This window comes from Sander lucioperca, chromosome 9 (genome assembly GCF_008315115.2).
Source record: "Sander lucioperca isolate FBNREF2018 chromosome 9, SLUC_FBN_1.2, whole genome shotgun sequence".
Lineage (NCBI taxonomy): Eukaryota > Metazoa > Chordata > Actinopteri > Perciformes > Percidae > Sander > Sander lucioperca.
The window spans coordinates 12005393-12030258 of record NC_050181.1 but is presented as its reverse complement, the minus strand read 5'-3'; the positions used below and the strand labels follow the sequence as shown (position 1 = coordinate 12030258).

General features: G+C 41.0%; 2 protein-coding genes and 1 non-coding gene across 13 annotated transcripts; 1 reads left to right on the top strand and 2 right to left on the bottom strand.

Annotated features, from left to right (window-relative positions):
• Positions 1-335: 335 nt before the first annotated feature.
• snorc (secondary ossification center associated regulator of chondrocyte maturation) lies at positions 336-6058 on the bottom strand. The gene is made up of 3 exons (XM_031294261.2): positions 5461-6058; positions 1435-1596; positions 336-1352 (listed from the first exon to the last, which is right to left on the bottom strand). Exons 1-3 carry the CDS (start codon positions 5783-5785, stop codon positions 1243-1245), a joined length of 597 nt encoding a protein of 198 aa, XP_031150121.1. The 5' UTR covers positions 5786-6058; the 3' UTR covers positions 336-1242.
• A 457-nt stretch (positions 6059-6515) lies between these two features.
• Positions 6516-23934, bottom strand: gigyf2 (GRB10 interacting GYF protein 2). Of its 11 annotated transcripts, none has more exons than XM_031294253.2 (30): positions 23868-23934; positions 21307-21357; positions 20955-21114; positions 20318-20413; positions 19954-20062; positions 18689-18794; positions 18487-18527; positions 18364-18399; positions 18005-18172; positions 17219-17424; positions 16866-17013; positions 15952-16203; positions 15678-15847; positions 15284-15440; positions 14994-15160; positions 13585-13679; positions 12447-12575; positions 12179-12309; positions 11957-12057; positions 11508-11648; positions 11233-11391; positions 10909-11142; positions 10702-10824; positions 10252-10587; positions 8933-9138; positions 8636-8787; positions 8337-8530; positions 7863-7865; positions 7497-7641; positions 6516-7394 (listed from the first exon to the last, which is right to left on the bottom strand). In XM_031294253.2, exons 2-30 carry the CDS (start codon positions 21342-21344, stop codon positions 7327-7329), a joined length of 4071 nt encoding a protein of 1356 aa, XP_031150113.1. In that variant the 5' UTR covers positions 21345-21357; positions 23868-23934; the 3' UTR covers positions 6516-7326. The 11 variants fall into 11 exon arrangements, with proteins under 11 accessions (XP_031150113.1, XP_035860933.1, XP_031150111.1 ...); XM_036005040.1 differs by lacking the exon at positions 23868-23934 and adding an exon at positions 22808-22826; XM_031294251.2 differs by lacking the exon at positions 23868-23934 and adding an exon at positions 22808-22826 and having other exon boundaries at positions 17219-17409.
• A 763-nt stretch (positions 23935-24697) lies between these two features.
• On the top strand, positions 24698-24769 carry trnap-agg. The gene has a single exon. It is a non-coding gene; the product is annotated as a tRNA-Pro (tRNA).
• Positions 24770-24866: the final 97 nt, after the last annotated feature.

Genomic DNA, 24866 nt, shown 5'->3' with positions numbered 1-24866 from the left:
TTTTAAACAGAACACAAACAGCATTAGAATAAAGGTAGTTTACCGTTGGTAATAATGTTGTGGTTTGTTGTAACTTGTTGTAAAGATTATAAACTACAGAAAGTTGTGCAGGCACTTTGTCATCCTTTGTGAAAACATGGCTTTATTTTGTATCAAATCTAGTTTTTCATACAATATCTAAATGCTAACTGACAAAAAAGAAATGGCTATAATAATAAAAAGAAAAGAAAATACATATATAAAAAATATAATTATCTAAATGTCATTCTGTTTACTGCACTGTGTTGACTCAGTGGTCACGTGTTTAAAAAACAACCACACCATAGTCACAGACATTTGGCATCGGATTCATTGGATTTATTTATTCAACTTAAATCTCACAAAATAATCAGGCAGTGAAATTACCATGGCAACATCCAGCTGTATGGCTGAGGATTCTGAGGCATGTAAAAAATACCCAAAAATTGCTAAAATGATTTCCAACCCTCTGCAAATAAAACAACGACAAAAAACTACAAACACTCACTTGAGTGCAAACACAAATTCATCCACGCTCTATCTTTATATTTGCTCTGCAGGTCAAAACAACCAACCCAGCTACCCTGTTTACATTCATCGAAGAAGCCTTTCTAAAATGTTTTCTCCTTATTTTCACTCTACAAATGTTTGTAAATGGTGCAATACAAATTGTACATGGGTGACACCAAGGGGATATTTTAGACATGAGTTAAAATTATTGTGAAAGACTAATAAAAACCTCATGTGTATCTTATTGAATGAAAAAAAGTAAGACAAAAGACTGACAAAAGCACACACACTTCATCTTCAAATATAAAAGCAAACACATGCAGGACACTTCACATCAGGAAACAAACAGCCCACAAACATTAACCATTTAGAGCATGCAAGTTCAAAAAACAAACAAAGTGAATGACATGGACATGCTACGATTTCCACTGGAAGAGCCAGCCAGTTTCTAACATTATACCTTCAGTAACAAGTGGACGTGCTGAGCAACAATTAGAGTGTGCTTCCAGGAGGAAATCTGGAAATAGTCAGTCAAGGGACCTGCCACAATTTTCAGCATCTACAGCGAAGCAAAAGACACAACGCATTTTTGCAAGAAAGAGTTAAGAGATTGAGATGAGAGGCAAAAGAGAAACGCTGACATACAAACACGCACACACACACACACACACACACACACACACACACACGAATACAAGATGGGATGTATTCACTCTAGGAGGCGGTGAACTTCCTGAGTGTGATGACGATGAGTGCGAGGAGGACAGACGCTCCTAGAAAGACCGCTATAACAATGGCTGTGATGGCTCCTGGCCCCAGCACTCCTGCACACACACACATACACCGTTTTAATCATTTGAATACATAAGATTGACACAAATTTGGTGTAAATAGTGTCAGTTTTACCCTCATTCTTGTCCAGGGCCTGAGAGTGTGTGGTGTCCTCATAGTCAAAAGTGAAGGACTGCTCCGTCATGTCCTGTAATGGCTCTTTGGTGGTGACGTCACTGGGTGGTTCTCCAGACATGGTGTCCTGGTTGTCTCTGGTTGTCGAGTCTGCGGCTGTCTCTGCAGACCAAGAAAAAAAAACTATTTACCACTTGTGCTTCTGTTTAACATGGCTGATCTAGAAGCAGTCACTTAACCCTTGGGCAGTATTGACTTACTGCATGTTTTCTTAAGGTAGTAATTTCACTGACGAGGCGCACAGCTTTGCTAATTTTCTCTGGACTCAGAGGCCTCTGGGATGCAGAGCTGCACACATGGCCCCGTCTGTAATGACCCCAACAGCCTCTCTCTGTCTCACTGAGTTAACGGCTCAGGCCTGGACATAAAGATGTCTTTGTAGAGGATGAACATTTCGTCCGTTTGGAAATAGGTAGCCTCTTAACATGTTTCAAGAGTTGAACCAAGCTTGTCTATTGTCTAAGAAACTCCATCAACCAAGGTTTGATTAATTATTTCAGTGTAGTAGTATATGTTTTATGCTTTAGCACAAACAGCTTGTAGGAGAGGCAGTGATTGGCTGCTGTGCATGAAGCTCAGGTTGTGTACAACTCTCTCTGCCAATCCATCGTCTGTTCTCTTTCCATCCCAAATTGTCCCTTTGACATTCCTCCCATCTGAGCATGAAGTTACCCTGAGACTTTTCACACCTTGACAGTAGCCAGACAAACAAGGTCTATTTCTACGCCACATTTCTGTTTCCTAAGACCACTTGTTAGAGCCCCAATTGAAGATAAACCACCAAAATGACAATTGTGGTTGCTGACATCTTTATGGTACCTAAAGAGCTGTACAGCTATTCTTTTGAACAGGGGGGGAATGTGATGTTCATCTCCCCTGGAAACCAACTCTTCACACACAAGCCCACCCACTCACTGATTCACTTATCCTATCCTCAACTCTACACGTACCAACAAAACTGTAATCCAAACATATTTACACTCAGTTTATTTAACTCTACATATTTACCCTGTAGCCTCTGACGCCCTCAGTAAACTCTTTAACCTTGCTTACCATCTTTCCTATGCTGTCTTTTCTGTGTCATTATCAAAGAAGCCTCTTATTATCTCTCTACATGATTACTAAGAAACTAGTGCATAATGATATAATCATATAATAAGTCTTAAACGACAGTATGTTAGCTGCAGTATTTTCTGACTTCTGATATGAACTTCTGATGTGAGTATTTTGATGCTGCTGTGTTGACTCTGAGTCGTGTGCAGCTTCCTGTCCTGTAGCTGGCTGGAGGTTTGGAGGCCTGGGCCAGTGGCCAGCTCAGCCATCAATGAGGCCTTCAGCTGAGGGCACAAAAGGCAGCTTGTGCGGTCACGGAGGGCGGCAGGCTGCAACCAGTAACAACCGGCCAGGCCCAAACCAGGCACCGGCTGGGCACTGGATGTCAAACAAACTTGTTTATTAAATAGTCCCTGTGTGTAAAAGGCTGTGCCTTCTGGACAGCTTGATTTAATAAGAAGGCAAAAAATAATAACATGATGTGTTCCATTGGTGTTTGTTTCCACGGGGAGGCGTTCACTCGAGCTTGTAATTTCTGTTTATTGAAATTAACATGACTGAGGCCTCGGGAGAAAAAACCAACTTCCCGCTAGCCACTCGGTCAGTGGCAACTGCGTTGTTGTCTGATGTACTGTACCCCCACAGCCCTATCAGATGAGCTCAAGTAGGCTACCCTACTACACCATCTGTCATGTTGTGTGTCTCTCTCAAATGTTTAAAAATTACTTTTATCAGTTTCAACTTTTTGCTCTTTTAGCTAACTATTCCAACCGTTCATCCATTACTTTTAGGGAAGCATATCTATTTGCCTAGGGTCCTATGTTCCCCATCTCAGTATCTTTTTTAATATGACACATTAAGGAGACCTCCTTTCTCTGAACAGATTTTTACCATTCAAGCTGCTTTTGAAAAGTCCATCTCCCTTTGTTGCAATTTGAACTGTGAAGATAGCCCTTACCAATCTCTTATAACGCGAACATAGGTGAATCCACTTTTTGATAACTATTTAAACTGTCATTACTTTAACTATTTCAACCATTTATTCATTACTTTTAGCTAACTATTTCAACTTCTTTTCTCGTAAGCTAAGCTTTTCACAGCTTTTCACACACTGTTAACTGCACTTAGTCACACTTTTTAAAGACTTGACTCAATCAGACATGTGTCAATCAAGAACCCTCTATACACAAGTCCAGATTTATAAAAGCTTGGCAGACTGTAGGAAAGGATGATTTCAGACACTAAAAACACAGGCGGCCATTTGTTGGTACCTCAGGCCTTCGGTCAGGATTTCACACTGGCCAGAGAAATGACAAAACGCGCAGACGGCTGTGTGTGAGAAGCAACCTGGCCAAGCATTGGCGTGGGACGCAGTCCAAACAGGGCATCGTGGTGTCATGTCTCCTTGTTTCACCCTCTTTAGCTTATGGTGGCTGCATTTTCCATTATAAAATATTTGGCTAATGACCAATGTGTGATGAACCCTTCTCTGTATTGTAGTCCAAGGCTCTTACACTTAATCAAATGTCACGCTGGTTAAGTCACTAGGTCGGTTAAGGATGTGGGCAAGATTGATGGCAGTACTTGAAACCATCACATTCTGTACATGCCAGCCACGGACAGATAAGAGGTGGCTGCAGAGTGGCCACTCAGTGTGAAGCATAAAAATATGTTTCCACCTTAAAACTGTACAAAGCAAGACGAGGCCGCAAGATATTTTTAGAAAGGTATAGGCAGGTCATGGCACCTCTATGTTAGAAACCCTGACATAGTGTTTGCCACAGAGCCTTTTTCTACCACAGTAGGTTTCGTATCCCATGTAAAAGGTGACCACCGTTTTTTTGTTTGTTTGTTTTTTCCACAGGACAGGGAGGACATTGTTGCCCCATTGCCCTCTCAACCTCTACTGTCACCTCTGGGCCTGAGAGCTGCACCACTGTTTCCAAAGCTTTTTTTCAAGTGGATTTGAGAGATGTCACAAAGAGGAACAGAGAAACATAGTAAGTGAAAGTGAAAGAAAGACCAGTGAGTGTGGTCAAGTCTTAAATACCACTCATGCTGAGAACCAGTTGACGTTGGGTGCGCTACATCACGAAAAAAAAACCTGTTCACATTGAATCTGTGCCTGTTTCTTACTACTACCTCCAACATCTCTCCACATACATTATAATAAAGTAAACAATAAATAAACACACCTGTGGACATTTCACTACCTCAAACCGATACTACACAGAATCACTTCAACGTTATAGCTGGAGTCAGAGGGCAGCAGGTATTCAGTTTCATATGAACATCAGGCATCATGAAAGTAAATGAATCATCCTGTTTGTTAAAGAGCAGCTCTCACAGCTCTCAGAGTCTCAACAACGGCATCATTTACATCGGGGTGCTGTGGAAGCTGTGTGGAAAAAGAGGGCAAAAATGACACGTATACACAAATCCTTGATTTGATACTTCAGAGGACCAAACATCATTCAACCCATGAATCACATACAGCAGATAAGCTAACAACTATAAGCATTTGGAATATAAAACCTTAAACCTACCTATTCTGAAATGTTCCACGTTTATGGACACAGCATTGGGGCGCAAAAAAGATCAACGATTTAGAATTCCCCGCATTTTTCTATAACAAGAGGCTTGTGACTTGATTCAGAATTTCTTTGATATGATTTGTGTTGCCTTATTGTTTTTACAGAACAATTTCTCCTCACATCACACCTTTCATTTCAAGGGTGACAGGCAGGTGTTTTTTCAACAAATCACACTCAGATCTTGTATGCTTTGTCTTTGTCTCTTTCTTGCAACATTTCTAACATAATTAGTTGCAGCACACGCAGGTGAGGTTGCATACTCATCACCCAACAACAGAAATGAAATAAACATATTAATCACACTGAAAAGGAGGTTTACCTGTGTGTACAAAGGCTACCAAGAGGCCGAGGAGCACCAGGAGGAGTACTCTACAGATACTGCTGCTGTGAACCATGGTGGCTGTGAGGGATGAGATGTCAGACAGAGCAAAATACGTCTCCAAAACTCCTCGAACTTCAAACGAGTAGCTGACCCTGGGAGAGGAGCAGGAGAGGAGTACAGGGGAGCGCAGCAGGGGGAGAGGTAGGCAACTGAGGGGTGAGAGAAGGGGTGGGACTAGGTGTGCACAGGACTGTCTGGACAGTGTGGACTTTGTAAGCACATCATTGCAGGGCCCACCCACTCCAAACTCCTCCGGCCACATAGTTGGGTGTGAGGGGTAAACATTCGGTAGCCACTGACCTTGCCCAGGTCACATCACGAAGGTCTCTGCTGGACATTTATTGTACACCTTTACTCTTTTTTTAAAATCAAAAGATGGCAGTAGTGGAGGACGTATTGAGATCTAAAAGTATCAACATCTAGAAACTACAAGGAATATTAGCAGCAACATGTAAAGTTACAAGTAAACTCATTATACAGAATGACTTTTACTGCATTATATCATTGGATGTTTGTTACTGATGCATGAATAAACAACATTTTAAAGCAGTGCTTCAGCACTTTAGTATTGCACTTCCAACAAGGTTGGGGGACTCACTAAGGTTAATGATGGCCAAAGCTCATCTTTGGCAGTGAAGGCTTTTTAAAAAAGGTTTAGTCACCAGTATGGTGACGATCTTTGTGCGTGTTTAGAAAAATGTTGCTTTTCATCAGAAGGAAATGGAAGGTTTCATTTCCTTTTTGTGGATTTAAAAACCTTAACTAATTAAATGTCAATATGTACTACAACCAAGGGGTGAGAGGATGGGCTTTTCTTCCTGAAAAGCTGTCAATGTTAGTTTCCAATTTGAACTTCTTCAATTTGTCATCTCCTGTGGAGAAAATGCGTTGGGTTTGCATTTCCAGCTCTTAACAGGATCTCTTTAAATTGCAACTGATCATAGTGTGACCGAGTGATGTGAGTGAATCATATGAACTCTGTACAATTGTGGTTTTTCTGAATAGTTCAGACACAGGTTTGAACAGCCCACATATCAGACTGTTTTATTTCATACCGCAATAAAAAAGTATGACTCCAGCAGATCATTTTCATATATTATAATACAGATGCAGAATTGAAAGTTTATTCTTTAAACAGCCTAGTATTTTACAAGAAATAGATAACTACTTGGAACTTTTGACATGTCCTTAAAACAGGACATAAGTGGGCACGAATCCTTGGGCTTTACCTTGCATCATTATCCATGAACACCCAGCAGACAACAGGGAGGGATAAGAGAAGGGGGGGATTAAAGTGTAATGGGAAAACATTTAATAAATAAAACAAAAACAATGGATATATTCTCTCTAACCTGCCCCATAATATCCCAACCATATATCCACACTTAAAATAATGGGAGGCCAAATTTCAAATTTGTTGTCACTGAATTTCAGGACAAGATTCGGAACCAAGCAGCTGATGCCCAACATACATAAACACCTCTGCAGACTTCTCTCCTCTCCAGAAACTTGAGTTCATTTGCTGATTGCTCTCTTGGCTGGTCGGATGTTTCACTGGCCAGTTTTCTACAGTACATTTGTCTTGAGGGTTTTCATCAGTTTATAGGTCCGTAAGCAAAAGGAAACCACACCCTGCCTTAGAGATCATGGTTTGTTCACAATTTGGAATTTATGAGTGATTATCAGAGGACATCTGATAAATGTAAAACTGAAAATAAAGGTGAAGGTGGCAGGAGGTTTGGGTAAAACGACTGCTGTTCAAATTGGATACAGTCAGTTGGGTTTGCTTGGCTGCAGTGCCCCTTAAAAGTCCTCCAAAGTCTCAATCTCTCCCATATTCAATCTCTCAGATGACGCATTCACAGAAAAACCTGAAAAAAAGAAAGAACGATGCAATTAGCAGATGAGATATAAAAAGCAGTGACACATCGTTGCAGATTTTTCAGATTTAGCAGATGGGCGTTTGCTCTCACCTAGAAGGCTTGGGTCTGCGCGGACCATCTTCTGCTTCTTTTTCTTTTTCCCTGAGGTGACGGTCTCAAAGCACTGCTGCTGGCCACTTGTATGGTTGGACTGATAGAGTGACGAAGAGCCCGTTCCACCCCATACAGAATCCTGGACAAGAGAGAAAAGAGAAATTTAAAAGACTGATTCAACTGTTGGAGAAAAAGCAATTCTGTGAAGTTGTAGTCTGTGACGACAGCAAAGTCAAAATGTTACTACTTGACAGTATGTGTTATTTATATATTTCTGTATCAAAATTTAGTGTGACATAATAAAGCATATCCTTATTGATGCAAAAAAAGCATTTCAAAATCGAATTTTGCCATAGAGCCATCCTGCTTAGTGATATGCAACACTACCCACACAGCTTAACACACCCAAAACATTAAAGGGAGAGAGACCAGAAAAATCTGTCATGGTAGCACTTTTAAACTATGATACGTAGCCAGACCAGTCTGCAGGAAAATCACATGGACATGTTTGGTCTTCATCCCATTAGGAAACAAGGAAGGAGCAGTACAATGACATGCTTTGGGGCCGATCCAAAGGGGTGACGCGAGCGAGAGTCACACCAGAAATGTAAATAACAGTTGTGGCCATGGAGTATGACGACATTGACGACGTCCGATGACTTGCTCTGATTGGTCTGAACATGCCAGGCAGAAATTCCCCAGAGCACAAGCTATTTTTGGGGAGCGAAAGGGACAGCTGTCTCTCTTTTTGATCACATTACAAGAGTCACATGGCTTTATATGGAAAATAATGGGACCAAAACATATGGTACCTCATATACTGAGCCTCTTGCTTACCTGCTGCTGCTTGAGGGGTTGCTGTTGTTTCTGCGGTGCCTGTTTCTGTTGGTTAGCGTTCTGTTTGGCACGACGTTCCAGGAACTGCTTGGCAAAGTCCTTGGCCTCGGGAGTGTCCCCCAGATAAGCCCTGACATAGTCGTGCACCTCGTATGGAGAGTCCACTTCTTTCAGGAAGGATGCAAATGTTGGAACTGGCAGGGAGATAGATGGAATATTTGAGAGTCTGGCTTCTATAAATGGTTAATCAATAGTTGTAGGCAGAGTGCTTTTGCAAAGATATATATTTAAAGTCTTACCATCCAGATTGTTGGCTGTGTTGAGGGTGTGCAGGGTTTGCTCACACCATTGCATGAAGGTGTCTTGCTGGCTCTTATTGACCCCTTGAAACAACTTTAGCAGCTTCTCCTCCTCTTCTACTTTTTTATTGGCCCGCCCACTCACAGAATTACTTTACATGCAGGAGGGAGAAAAAAGGAAGTTATTAAGATATGTGCATTACTCATATCCTTCATATGGTAAGTCATGCTTTTCATCAGGAGGCTGGGACAAAGATAGTTTTTTTTTTTTTCTATTTTGGCATTGTAAATAAATACCTGATGTTGGCGTTGCCTTTGTTGTTCTTCTGCGTGCTGCTTTTCTTGGTTTGAGGAGGTTGCTGGACAGCCTCTTTCACAGCTTCATCCCAGAAGCCCATGTTAGAGTTGTGGGTGTCACCCCAGATACTGCTGGAGTCTGAGCCCCAATTAGTGCAGGTGCTAGTGTTCACAGACCCCCACACCGAGTTACTCAGAGACGATGTCTGTGATGAGAATGATATACTGTTACTGACATACTACTTCTTTCTAGGGCTGCAAGAAACAATACATTTCATTACTGATTAATCACTTTCTCATTAATCAGATGTAGGGCAAAAATGATTCCTCAAATAACTCAAAAAATGTGATTACTAAAAATTGTTTAACCCATATAACTATATATAGCCAACTGTATTTCGCATGGATAATTATTAGTCACACAACACGCTTATGGGCTGTGTACAGGTGACGTGACAAGGATGGTGCGGATTGAAAAATGGAGGAAGAGAGAAAATAGCGAGGGGCCAAGAGAAGTGACAGGCGTGAGAAAACAACAAAGTTTCCAAAGTTTGGGATCATTTCAAGCTGAAATGAATCTTATTACTCAATTAAAGAAACATTGCACAACTACAAATAATGTATGTAACAACTTCAAAATAGTTTTTATGCTGCACTGATTTGTAATAGGGAGAATGGTGCCTCTGTCATTCTCACTGCACGCCCTGATCGCCTGTTTTCTCACTATGCAACTTTGATGAGCGGGACTGATATCCTGGGAGAAGTGCTGTTACGCTTTATGGCACTACCAGTGATTTGGTGAAACTGGATCATATTTTATGGAGAAAAATGTTTTCTGGTTTTCCCACTGATGTCCTCTGGCTACTGTGCCTCAACTCTCGTAATTTACGGAGTTCCCTGAAGTAAAGAAAGCCCATTTGGCTAATGTAAGGCTAACAGCTAACTGAAGCTGCCGTCAACATTATAGATTAATTTTATGCCGGTTTGACTAATTGATTGATCTAATCATTTCAGCCCTCCTTCCTTCTTTTGCAAAAGATCACTTGAGGTTATTATAATTAAAGAGGTCACATGAAAAACAACATGGCTTTGTTGAAATTTTAGATGATCATTTCAATTTCTATAAGATTTGTGAAATTGTTTAGAGCCAGGAAAACAGAGCCACAACTATTCTGTCATCACTTCAAGCAGCTATTTCTAAGATACATATACACTGCTTTCAATATTGTCCACTAAACATCCACACCAAACCCTGTGGCTTTACGTAGCTTTTATCCTATTATAGCCAATAAAGACATGGTATCATATAGGTCACGTACAGTTCTGTTTTGAGTACGGATCTGTTGGGGGGCAATGGGGTGTGGTTGCTGCTGCTGTTGTTGCTGCTGCTGCTGCTGCTGCTGTTGTTGTTGCTGTTGCTGCTGTTGCTGCTGTTGCTGCTGTTGTTGTTGCTGCTGTTGCTGCTGATGCTGCTGCTGCTCCTTCCGCTGTTTCATCTGCTGGGCTTCTTCCCTTTGAATCTCCAGCAAAGATTTAGTTGCAGCTGGCTGTTTTGCCACACTACCCCAACCAGACAGCTTGGCCTGGGGCTGCTGAGCCAGTTGCAAGGCCTGCTGCTGCTGTAGCTTCAGGAGCTCTTGTTGCCGACGTCTCTGCTGTGGGGGTGAGGAAGGTAAAGGAGGACACAAATAAGTTTGCATAAAAATGACATTTGGCTAAATGACAAGAATTTGTCAAAAAGAGTTACTTTGACTGCTCGCTGACTTTACCTCCTCCTGCGTCTGTCGTTCTCTCTCCTCTTCCAGTTTCTGGATCTCAGCCAGTGACAGGGTGCTCTGAGTCTGGTTTATAGTGTTGACTGACTGCTGGCCCCACTTTGAAGAGGATGGAAGCTGCAAAGTAGGACGAGGTGTTTCATGAACTTTAAATATATTTTGTACTGTCTACTTCTGCTGACTAACCCTCTGCGACCTTACCTTCATGTGTGCAAGCTGCTGCTGCTGCTGTTGTTGAAGTCTCCTGAGGGCCTCTTGTTGCTGCTGCCTCTGTCTCTGCAGCTCCTGCTGTCTTTGGGCCTCCTGCTCTCTCCTCTTCTGCTCCTCCAGTTGCTGTTGGGCCAGAGCAGCAGCTGTTGCCTCTTCTTCCGCTCGCTTCTCCTCCTCACGCCTCCTTAATATTTCAAGTTCTTCTTGCTTTCTGCGCTCCTCTTCCTGGTGAGGTGGAAAACATTGCAATTTAGGGTACATTTCACAAATCCAGAAAGGAGGTAGGAAGTATGTGACATGTTTTTGTTAGCGTACCTGTTTCCGAAGGAACTCTTCCCGTTTCTTTCTCTCCTCCTCTTCCCTCCGCCTCTCCTCTAATCTACGCAGAGCTTCCTCTTGTTTCATTCTCTCCTCTTCCTCTTTTTGTCTGCGATGTGCCTCTTCTTGCTCTAGCTGTCGTCTTAAAGCCTCCTCCTAAAGGATTTACAACACTGGGTCAGTCCCAACGACATCAAAGAAAAGTGCCTCACAATGAAACAGTAGCTCAAAGGCTTTAAGTGCTGTAGATTTATATTGTTTTAATACTTGACCTGTTTTTGCCGTGCCAGCTCCTCTTCTTCCAAGCGCTTGCGTTCCTCCACCTGTCGAGCCCTCAGGGCCTCCTCCAGCCGTTTCCTCTCCTCTTCCTCCCTTTTGGCTCTCAGTTCTGCCTCTCGCCTCTCCAACTCCAACTGTCAGATGAGGAAAATAAAAATACACTCATGATATTATCTGCAGCCAGGGATGTGAGATTAGAACATATTTCAGACCAATCCTATAATTTAAAATCATAGATCCGTCAGATTAATTTTAATATTTGACTATTTTAATGCAACCAATTTCATCTTAGAAGTAAAATAGCAAGAAACTACATTTTCAGACTTGGAAAAGACTCAGACATAAGATGCTGCTGTATTCAAGACTATAAGAGGTCTTGACTTTAGATGAGAAACATTTTACACAGACAACAAAAACAAAAGTGAGCAGAAATAATTTTTACCTTTGCAGACTTTGACTTCTCTAACTGTTGCATCTGCTCAATGGTTGGAGCCTGTGCTATGGAGTCTATAGGTAAATCCCACACGCTGCTGCCATCCCATGCTGTTGAGTGTAATGGAATATGATACATTAGAACTGCTTTAACATAATATAGACTTTCCTTTTCCTCTCATGTGATTCAAAAAGAACCCAACGCTGCAGAATATTTAAGGTAAAAACTCACTGTTTGAAGCAGCTTGTTGGACATTTGATGTGCAGGAAGCCTGAGAGGACGGGTTCTGCATTTCCCACACAGAACCAGAGTCTGGCACAGACAGGGACCGGGTAACAGGAGGTAGGAGGCTCTCAGACGCTCTACAAAAACACAAGAAAATACACATATTAATAAATGCAATACTCTCTTCATGTCAATGCAAAGTAGGATTTGTAAACACAGAAGCACAGGTACAGATGTATTTAGAGGTAGGGTGAGACAGTGTTTGTTTATCAACCTTAGCTTGAGAGCCTGGTATTGCTGTAGAAGCAGGTTGATCTGCTGTTGGTGTTGTTGCTGCTGTTGAAGAGGAGCTGAGCTAAGAGCTGCAGCTTTCTGCTGGGCCAGGGCCTGAGCATACTGCTGCCTGAATAGTGGAAGACAATGCGTGGGATGGGAGAAATGAGAGCCAAACAGGAAAAATTAGTTATGATTTGAATGAATGTCACTGAACATACACTGCATGTTAGATGTTTATTTCCTATATGCATTAATGCAATTTAATGTTGGATGTATATTTTTTTTACAATTGCATTAGGTGGTGGAGGGTGCTTTTGATTGTGAGGCATTAGGGGTATGGGGTTCACAAGAACGAGACAAGATGAGATTTTAACACCATTTTAAAGAAAACTTCAATTTAGAAATATGACTGGAAAAAAATAATGGAAAAAATGTACTCAGAGAACCAAGGTTACAACGTAACCAAGCGTTTCATTGCAGCAGTAAACCAGGAAGTAGGCTGCTCTTGTATCGATTTATGACCATTTTAAGACGAGGCGAGAACATTTCTCTTTGTTTAATATCATTAAACATCATCATCAAGTTAGGTTTCGCTTTCGACTCATTTAAAAAAAAAAGAGAGAGAAAGAGAGCGATCTGTGTGAGTCAGCGCCACACTGAGCTGCAGTCCGTGCATTGGGCGCGAGTGAGAGTGGCCGTACCCTCTAATGTTCTAACGCTGGGTTTAACAGGCAGTTTTTTACAATTGCAACTCCGCTGCACATTTGGCGAACAGGCAGGGGTTCTTCTATGCTAATTTAGAGGTCCAAGTCAGACTCATCTTCAAAGCCAGATGTATTATAAGACCAACCTGGTTAGACTGTCTACTGGCTGCTCCTCTGCACTTGTGAACGATATCTCGAGACAATTTTTACCTCGACGGGAAGTCTGGTCACATTTTAATCTTGCAAGATCTCGTAGGACGAGATCTCGTCACACCTCTATGAGGCATCAATTCATGCTGTAACCTATTCCTGTATTAAGCCCAGGGAAGTGAAGCAGTTTATAAATGTGTGTATTTGGATATTTCCATCATGACACATGAACAATCACGCTGCAACTATAAACAAAAAGTGTCAGATCTGAGTCTGGTGTACCTGAGGAGGTATTGATATTGGAGCTGCTGTAACTGGTAAAGGTTGAGAGCAGTGAGCTCTTGCTGCCTCTTCAACCTCTCCTGATCACCATCCCCCTGCATTATACAAGAAGACACAGTTGAAATCAATCATAGCAGTCAAAAAAGTATAAGGTAGCTACTAAAAAAAAGTTTGGACCTCAAAACTGCTGTTCACACAGTCTCTTTTTTAACTATTTGAAAGTGCTTGAACAGCATCCAGTTGTCCAAAAGCTAATACAGACCTTTACTTATTCAACCAAGGCCGCAAATGCCACTAAAGGTGCATCTACTAAATTAATCAATTTGTAATTGACATAGATCAATCACAAAACATATATCTACAGTCACCATATCAGTGTAAAAAACAAAACAAGTAACTTAATATTTGATTGTTATGTGTAGAAATGGCAGGAGCAGATTTTCCTTGTTGCTTTAAGGAGACAGTATATTGGCTAATTTAATTTTTGTGTACCTTCAGCTGCCACTGTCATGAAAGGACAGAGAAGACAGACCATGGATGTATTATGAAAAACAAACAGTGAGTGGCTATTTCCACCAACAGCTTACTGACACTATGGGAGGAGTAAATATTACATATCAGGGTTTTTCCTGACTACGTATGACAGTAAGCATGATCGGTTTGAATACAGTAAAGGCAGCGAGTCTGTGTTACCTTATTTGACAGAGATGTTTGCATTTTGCCTGTTATTTCTGACAATTTGATACACAAAAATGTATATTATGCTTGAGTAAATAAAACCCCAATCAACAAAACTGTAAAAAAAAATAATAATATTAAAACACTTCCATTAAAATCACCAGGAGAGTCCGGCACAGGCTGAGTGTGGACGGTAAAAGTGAGATAAGTGTTCCTATTCAGGTTTATGTTCTGCTTGCTTCTACCGTCGTTTGGTAAATTGCTATTAAAACACATTCGGACAGGAATTGCTATTTTTATTCTCAATTGTTATTTGGCACTGGTGATTTTCCTTGGGTGCTGGCTACAACCTCTTTGGGGGGGCACCAAAAAATATTCTATGCAGGAAAAACCCTGCATGCATTTTTATGAGACAGATGCATTTAGACATTTTCAGCATCTGGCTAGAATTTAAGATTTCAGTCTATCTCGATTGTTTCTTGGATGCATTTACACTTTTACACAGCTTTTTGTTGCGATCAAGAAGAGAACTTCTCAACTGCTACATGAAAAATCTTTACAAAGTCCATTAAGTTAGAGGGAAGGGTCTTAAAAGAAATAATAAATACATAAAGGATTCTTCTGACACTTTGTACTGTTACAAAGTGTGAAATACCACGCCATCTGGAGGTCACGGCTAGTACTGGCATCCAGCGCTGTTTACAAACAGGCCACATAAAGCAAAAACATACCTGTAGAGGTGGTGGTGCAGGGCCTGGAGTAAACGGTACTCTTCCCCATATCTTCATGATCTCTCCAAGTGCTTGAAATACTTCATCACACCCTCTTTTGACTAGGAGAGACATTGTGAAGTAACCAGCCTGGAACCACTCAGCCATCTCCTGGTTATTGAATGGACCTGAGCCCCAAAAGAGAGCAAAGATAGCAGAGGAGATTCAGGGGCAATGGTGGAGCAGTTTTGATAATAAATGTACAGTATTTAAGTCACATTTTGAGCACATAAAACCTCTTCCAATCTTACCCTGTATCTCCCCTTGGGGGTCTTTGTAGAACCACTTGAGAGCAGCCTCGTGGGTGAGCGGCAGGCCTGCAGGTTTGGGCTTCTCTGAAGTCTTTGCTGTAAGCCTTTCATCATCCACCACACTATCCTGTAGGTATGCTACCATTTTTTCTGCCTCCTGGGGAAGGATGGGAGCCAATACACAGAGAGACCATTTTAGAAAGATATAACAGCACTCATAGTCTGGCTTTTATTTCTGTTATCATTATATTCACAATACGCTTTCCTTTCCAATGAGTACAAGATTTTAAGAGATCCATTAAATCCATCAAAGATATCTTATGACTGTTAGTGGAATAGAGGATAGCCCTACCACCTCATGACTGATTTTCATGTTAAAAGTCTACTAACTTACCTGCTCAAAGTGTTTTAGTCCCTCATCTTCATCTGTGTCGTGTGGCACAGTGGTGGGCCTGCCAATAGGTGCAATTATACTTGAGGGGAAGGGCAAAGGATTATTCATCGCCACAGGAACCTCCATGGGCTTTTGCGGTAGCTGGATGCTGGGCGATGGAGCAGATAATTCTGCATAGCATGAGGAAAAGCAGATATTAGGAGGTTTTCCTGGTAGGTGGAACCAACTGGCAAAAAAGTCCTATTTACAGTGAAATTGAAGACCTAAATCCCACCTGCAAGGGTTGTAGAAATGTGGTTCATGGGTAGGGACTCAAGCATACTGTTAGACATGGGGACGTGCAGGGGGACTTTACAGGGCGCTGGTTGGAGCTCCAGGGGTGGATGCCGTTCAGATGGCCTCTCAGACTCTTCTGTTCTGTTGGGCTGGCTCAGGGACAGAGACTGGGCAGGAGCCTGGGGCTCTGAGACTGGGGGAGCAAGAGTTGGATTCACAGGTAAAGCCTTCTCTGATGCTCTCGACAACTCTATTAAAAAAAGAAAAAAAAAAAAAGAAGAATAATTGTAAATACATGAGATGGGATCATAATCAACATTACTATGATCCTCAATTTAAAAAAGTTTTGATTATGGTTGATAATGAACATGAGAACCTCTTTCACATCAGCCATTTTTCTTTTTTTTGGTCATGCTCACAGTGGATTAGATTGCTTTAAAAATGCTGTCACTAACTTCCTATTTAATCATGGTGGTTGGTAAACAAAGCAGCCACCATCTGCCGAGCAACTGAATGCGTCTTTTTGTGTCCTAAACAACAAAAACCTTTTCCCTATCAAAGAACATTGGGTCTGAAAATATATTTTACTGCTGTGTGGCTTTTAAATCTTATTTCAGTAATAACTGAGATATTACAGTTACTGTACCGTTTCTTAAGATAATTTGGGTCAAGGCAACAGAATGGCATAGTCCACTAATACCATTCACAGGTCAGCACAGTGACCTTGACCTTTGACCACCAAATTCCAATCAGTCCATCCTTGAGTCCAAGTGGACGTTTGTGCCAAAGTTAAAGAAATTACATCCAGGCATTCCTGAGATTTTGTGTAACGAGAATGGTACAGACGGACGGACAACCCGAAAACATCCAAAATGCATTTAAAAAAAAAAATCAGCACTCAAACTATCGGACCTTTTCGTTCAGCCTCTCTTTTGGCCTCCGTTTCCATTTCTTTGGTCTCCCTGGGCTGACAGTCATCCTCCTCCAGGCCCTCTTCACACTCTTCCAAGGGTTTGAAGTCGAGCTCTGCCTCCTCCAGGATTGGCTCCTTGGAGGCTTTCTGAATACACAACAAAGAACAAAATTACAGTACCTCTGACACCATTATTATCCCATAAAGCTTTTAATATTAGTAGGAAAGGAATGATCTACTTTATAATATCTAGTGAGGACGAGCCATTTATATAAATAAATGGCACTTTAATACTTAAAAAGTATTTGTCACTCATTGATTTAATCAAAACTCTTCTCAGGTCTATGCTTACCTTGAGTGAAAGAAAGGCCCCCGACGAGTCGAAGGTGCCCGCCTCCTCGTCTGCGTCCTCCAGGCACCACTCTGGCAAGCTGTCCCTCTCGTCCTCCAGGCTGCCGCTGCCTGACCGTGGCCTCCTGTAGCCACGCTCGTCTTCTCTTGCATCAAATGGAAAACGGCGACGCTGATCTGGGTGCCACCCTGCTGACCGAGGCCCATCTAAAATGGTTAGTGTTCACAACCAATCTTAATCTCATGATCTACCTTGGCTTCAAGATGGACAGCACTTTGGATGGACAGCAACACTTTTGCTACCTGTAGCGCTACTGAAGTGCATGCACATACAATAAACCATTCTAACAGTATGATTATTGAGCATGTGCATTAAGATGTGCAGTTCAAAAGCACAGGGAAGTGATGAAAGGAGAAATCAGTGCACCATTAAACTGTACATTTTACATAAAACATGTGCCCTTAATTGGTACCTGTTATGTGATAAAATTCCAATTCTAGCCAAGCAGCAACTATACAGAAAGAAAAAGTTGAGCTGGAGAATACCCCTTAATTCAAGCAGGTTGTATGGTAATATTATTTTTCTCTGTGAGCTGCAATGAAAACACACAAATGTACAAAGGGTGTGCGAGAGAGAGAGAGAAAAATAGTAATAGATTTTTTATATTTTGATCGGTGACCAATCAATCGGAGCACCCTTAAAATGTATCTTATTCTGAAACAAGCCATACAACAAACATTTATCAAAAGATAGATGTAACGGTAATATGGTCAGTGCTGCGCCCACCTGGGCTCGTGGGGCACCACCAGTCACTGTCCCGCCGAGACCCCGCCAGGCGCCAGCCCCCCTCATCATCCTCACCATTCTGAGAAGTACGCCAGTTCTCGCTCTCTGACCGCGTGAAGTCATGCTTCCTCGGTGGGACTGTTACACCATCCTCATAGTTTCCTCGGACTGCATAGAGTAGTGGGTAGGGGGATAGTTAAAAGGTCAAGACATCATCATTACATTGATAGTTTACATTTAAAGCTACATTATTAAACTCAAACTCACTGTAATCGGTTAGAAAACTGTAATTTGTGCCATTTACACCTACTAAAGAAATCTGAACTCAATGGTCTATTAAATTACAAAGGCACACTTACTGTGATTCATTGGGAAATGTCCTGGAGCAACTTCAGCTAGGGTGACAGAGAGCAACAAGTGGATAAGCCAGTGCATTTGCCAATGAATACATCATTATTTAAGCAACAAAATTTACCACCAACCTGGGTCTTTTCGACCTGGCTTTTCAAACCGTCTTTCTCCCCTGGTGAGAAAAAAAATACACAAATAAAATAAATAAATAATTTTAAAATGTTTAAATTTCTGTCTAGAAAAAAAAAAGTCTCATATTGAACATCTGTACATGGTCAAATAAATGCCAGATTTTTACAACAAAATTTGATACCACAATGGGCATTTTAATACCTTTCTTCCCAGCTTTGGGAGCGATGCATCTCCCTCCCTCCACGACCAAAACCTTCCACATCATCAAAACTTCTTTGGTAAAACCCTCCATCTCCTCTTCCCCGGCCTGAAAACAATCAAAGGTTGACATGACCTGAGGAGATCAAGTTGCTATTGACTGTGTGCAAATGCTAAGCATGAACTCACCTTTAGGAATTATATATTTAACATTGTGATTAGGGATGCACCGATTGTGAAATTCTGGGCCGATACCAATGTTTAAAATAACAAATTGGTCGATAGCCGATTGCGATGTTTTGTTGTTGTTTCCCCTTTTGTGACAGGGAAAACTAACATTGCCTACTCAATGTAAGGAGCTGCTACTGATTAAATTCGTACTCTACCCATTGTCCGGACATAAAGACATGTGAACTTGGGCTGTGTGAATCAAACACCAAGTGATCAACAGTACAGAGAACAGGACCTTAAATTGTGAAGAATTATGAGTTCAAATGGATTATATGCTCAGTACAAAAGAAGATTGGTAAAGGTGTGGGCCACGACTTTGCAAGATCATGAATCAGCTTTTGAGAGTTGGTCAGTAAGCAATAGCCTACAGTTTTCGCAATGAGTGGTATATTTCATTTATCACTATTCTATTTGAGTTGCTTTTGTCTCGTTGCCTTTCCAGAACTGCATCTCCAAACTGTGGTTGGTCTGGACCAACTCTGCAGTGAGGAACAGGAGAGATGCCATTGAGATTTATTTATTTTCTTTGGCAATAAACATAACACACACGGGCTGGCCGATAACAGTACTGCTATTTACTGAACTTCTCTAAACACTTGGGACTGACCAACAGTAACTTAGGCGGTCTAAACAGCACTGTGAAATACAGTATGCAGCTTTAACTGATTGGAGGATGTATATAGTTGTCTGTGTGTATGTGTGTGTGTGTGTGTGTGTGATACTAGCAGTCTGTTTTCAAACAGGGGTTTTCATGTTTAAGACACATCAATAGTTCAAGCAGCTGCAGAAGAATATGCCAAGTAAGCACAACACCTACAGAGTGCTAATATTACACTCCTTGTCTCAGTTGGTGGGATTCTTTAAAAGGCATCTTAAGTATCTGCAGTTGTTGCGACTTCTGAAACTGCTAAATAGCTAAAATAAAGGCTAATTTGAAAAGAAAATCTACCATAGCGCTGTCACATCAGAAACTGTTTATCCTTGAAATGAAAAAGGAAACATGACAGATTCATGTATGATCTTAGTTCAATTCTTACCTCTACCCCTTGAGGTACTTCGGCCTCTTGGTGCCCCTACTATCGGACCACCTCCTCGCCCTGTCAGCCGAAGTACAGCTGCACTGTTTACAGACATGGAAAAATTTCTCTGCAAACACAAACGGGGGAGGGGAGCAAGGGGGACAAAAGGCAAGCTCTTAGCTCTCTCTTTTTTTTTTTTTTTGCACCGGCTCTGTATTTGGAAGCCTAATTACTTAAAGTACTGTATAATCCAGGTAATTACAATAAGGAGCCAACTGGCCTGAGGCCAATATGGCATTTGTTTTGAAGTCAGAAGATAAATTGTTGCTGATCATCTTACCATTTCTAACCAAGATAGAGAACTGATATGAAGTACTCATACCTGTTCCTCCTCTGTAAAAGACACAAGTGCCAGAGGAGGCAAAGGCTCCTCTTGCAATATCGGCAGGAACTCCTTATCATGTAGGTCTATAGGGATCTGGAGGGGTGAAATAAACAATCCAAAAAATCTGTTAAGATGCATAAGGGTTTGAAAGAATGTGTTATAACACACTGAAATAAAGAAGACGTAAATCTAATGGGCAAGAACATAATTTGTATTAGGGCTGGGCAATATATCGATATCGTGATATGAGACTAGGTATCATCTTAGATTTTGGAGATCGTAATATGGCATAAGTGTTGTCTTTTCCTGGTTTTAAAGGCTGCATTACAGTAAAGTGATGTCATTTTCTGAACTTGCCAGACTGTTCTAGCTGTTCTCTTATTTGCCTTTACCCACTTAGTCATTGTATCCACATTACTGATGATTATTTATCAAAGATCTCATTGTGTAAATATTTTGTGAAAGCACCAATAGTCAACACTACAATATTGTTGCAGTATCGATAGAGGTATTTGGTCAAAAATATCGTGATATTGGATTTTCTCCATATCGCCCAGCCCTAATTTGTATGTAAATCACGTTGACTGCAGGCCTGCATCAACAGCTAAGATGCAGACATTATAGGCCTACGAACCTTGTTATCCTTTACATAAAGTGCTAACATTTCTTCTCTCCCGTAGCGATAGTCTGCAAGTTTATACTTTGGCAATGCAGGTGAGAGGGGTGGAGAGGCAACCCCGCAGCCACCGCCTCCACCACCACTGCCACCACCACCTCCAGACAAGGCGCGGAGCCTGCAGAGAGAGAGAAAGGATAGTAAAAGAAGAAGGGTCAAAGGTGAGGGAGACAACACTTAAGCTGAGGTGGCACTTGACATGTCTGAACATTTATGCAAACGCTGCACTGGGCTCCAACAGAAAACCAGTTTCACCACCTACAAATCAATTCTAATCAATTCTAACCAATCATGAATTCTTGCCATTTACCATTCAGGTCCAAAGTTAAGTGTCTGGGTTTCGGCCATTCTTCTTGAAGTTCTACAAATATGAAAATGGAGGAAAAGGATTAGTTCCACTCAGTATGAACCATTATGGTAGAACAGTACTACTCGCATAGAAATCCTACATATTTACTTTCATAGCCTGTTTTGTTTAACAAACATTCACTAATAATTAAAAGGTCTGTGGTTTTAGTTTTGTTCACATACTAGTGATGTAACAGTTAGCTGTATTAATTGTAGGCTACCTCTTCAAAAAACCCTTTTGTGTACGTTTTCAATAGGAAAATTAGATTAGACTATTGCATACATCACATGGACAAACAATTTAACTGCAGTGCTGTCTTGCTTCGTTGATCATTAATTATTATAACTTATAATCAGGATACCTAAAATTCAATCATTTTCCCTCATTCCAAACACACGTGCAATTAATTTATATCTACACAAATATTATTACCTAACACCTATGCTGTTTTACCATACCAGTTTAAGTAAAAGTTTTATTTCACAATTAATTTACAATAACATAATTCTGCTAAACAGAATTTGGAAAAAATACTTGTATCACCTGCTTTAATTTATTACAACTCCTCAGTATACATAGCCCATCCCACTAGCACACAAGCAGTGTACAATTTCAATCTGCTAAAGCTATTTTAGGAAGTCTCCCAGTCCGCAAAGAGGGTATGTCAGACACCTTTAATTGACAACAGATGTTACCTTTACTTCAGCAAATAAACTAAAAACAATGTTTTGCCAACAAGCTTAGCTGTTTGTTTATGCGTGTGTGTGTTTGTACTGCCAATACTTTCCTTAACACTTAGGCTTGAAAGCAAGGATTTATTACATAGATGCTTTCTCAAAAATATATAGTATTTATATATATACATAAAAAAAAAAAAAAAAAATTATATATATATATATGAATAACACTGCACAGATGTTTATATTCCAACTTCACCTTAACACAGTCCTTGTACATGTATTCCCAACAGTATTACCTGTATATAAAGCCACTATATTTCAGCAATTTGCAATCTCATCTACTGTTTTAGTCACAGCAAAGCAAATGCATATTTTCTATATCTATAAACATATTTTTGTCTGTTTTTTTATTTACCTTTATATATAATGTTTTTCTCTATTTATAGTTCTGTGTTATACATGTGTACAACGTTAAAGGACAGCTAGAGTTTACTTCGTTGTGCAATGAAAAATTAATTATATTCTAAATATCGGGCACAAACGGCGACAGTAAACGCACACTACGTTGCCATTGACCATATGGAAGCCAGGATAAGCCACGTGTAAATTGGTAACGTTAGTTAGAGTAAAACATAACAGTTGAAAATTCCTCTGTACGCTTCGCCCATTTACCAGTGTTATTTTAGACTTGCATTTTGATGAGTAAACGGCTTAAGTCTACGGAAAACATGACTGACCACTAGTATGTTCTTTCATAGCTAGCTAGTTGTCCGGATTGTTACCTTGACGTTGAATCCACCATGTAGCTAATGTTAATCAAACAGCAAAGCAGCTAACGTTACCTAACATTAGTCATACCGACCCACCCTGCTAATGCCATGGATGTATTAAGTAAATTACGTTACTGATGAATGTTAAAAGTTGGCGATGGTCACTCCGGAAGGTTAACGTTAAATGGAAATCATCCTCGGTTACATGACACCGAAGTTAGCTTCCGATTCGGCAGTTAAAGGGAAACTTAACGCTGAAGTTAGCTTCCGATTCACATGTTAACTTCAACGTTAGTTAGTTTCCCGTAAGTTCCCCCTTAACTGCCTAATCAGAAGCTAACTTCAGCGTCGTCTCAGTTACCAACTTTAGCTACGTTAGCTAACGTAGCAAGCTAACCAGTTAAATACACTAACATGGATAATAGAGCAAACACATGGCACTAGTAACGCACATTAGCCTACACATGTTTCCAACGGTTAAAAGTTGACAGTATACTTATAGCTAGTTATGTTGAAAGGTGGCAGCATAATTGTAGTTAAAGTGCCGCTAGCTAGCTAGATGCTGGTGCCACACCAGGGTATTTTCGATGGCTAACAGTGGTTATGCTAGCGCGTTAGCAGCATCTTATCCCAGCGTAGCTAATGTATGCTTGTCATACGTGAAGGTTTACATATGTATTGACAATAATTTAATTTACCATAGGATAAGACGTCTTGTCATATATTCTAACGTTATATAACACAATAACACTGCTATAACGCATATGTTGATCCCTATACCGTTACTCAACACTTGTAGCTAGCATGCTAACAGGTTGGCTAACTAGCTACACGCGGCCTTCGAGCAGCCTGGATCCACAACAACATTTCCTCGTTAAATCGTCCCGCACCTCACACGGCCCGGACACGCACACCGAGTCACTAGAGCCCGGTGCTGCAAGGCCAAGTAAACATGGTGCTTGAGCAACAGTCCCAAGCACCCCAGCTCGTCAGAATATCACTCTCTGACATGGCACTTAACTTAAATGTAATTTCTTTTCTTTGCTAGTGTATTTAACGTTGGCTGTCTTACCTCTGCTTGATCTGACAGCACAAGGTTTGTATGCGAGTTGTGTGGCTCTCTCGCTCTCTCTCTCTCTCTTCGGTTTCCACAAGATGGCTGAGTATGGGTCACATGACAACTGATAAAACCCGTATGCAGTGGACAGAATTGCTGACTGGTGCGTATGATTCACGAACAGCCAAGTGAATATTACCACTGTATTTATTGCTTTTATGGTATACACGCCTGGTCTGCACAGTACATTCAGTCATAAACCATGTCTCATGAAATTACATTTAAATAAAGCGGCTATTACTTTGTTTCTACACATCAAAAGCATCCAAGAAGGAATATGGTACAGGCCAGTGGCAGACTTTCTTTTACTGTCTATGGGCAGACTCAGGCTGTCTGAGGGGCATGGGTGAAAAAAATAAAAGAAGAAAGTTTTCTAGCATGTAGGGCAGCCTGGCACTGAATCACATTTATATTATTTTTTAATATCGCACACAAACGGCAACAGTAGACGCAGAGTACATTGCCATTGACCATATGGAAGCTAAGATAAGCCATGTGTAAGTGTAAGTAAGTAACGTTTCCATGTAGAGCAGCCTGCAACTGCACCACATTTTCTCAATTTTTCTCACTTTATCGCATTTTCTCTACTGGAAGGGCACCCAGAGGGCACTTCATCACGTTTTCTCAATTTGGGCACCCCAGAGAGCACTTTGTCATGTTTTCTCCATTTAAGGGCACCCTAGATGGCACTTCGTCATGTTTTCTCTACACTCTAACCTCAATTTCTCAAGTTTAATCAAGGTGCACATTTTCTGAAGTCTAACACCTACCATTTATTTTACATTGGCTCGTTGGTCTAGGGGTATGATTCTCGCTTAGGGTGCGAGAGGTCCCGGGTTCAAATCCCGGACGAGCCCTGGAGGTATTTTGTTTGATTGTTAGTTTGTATATCTTAATATCATTTTACCTCTGTCTGTCCTGCAGTGTTGAAACGGAACTATCAGTGTTCTGCAG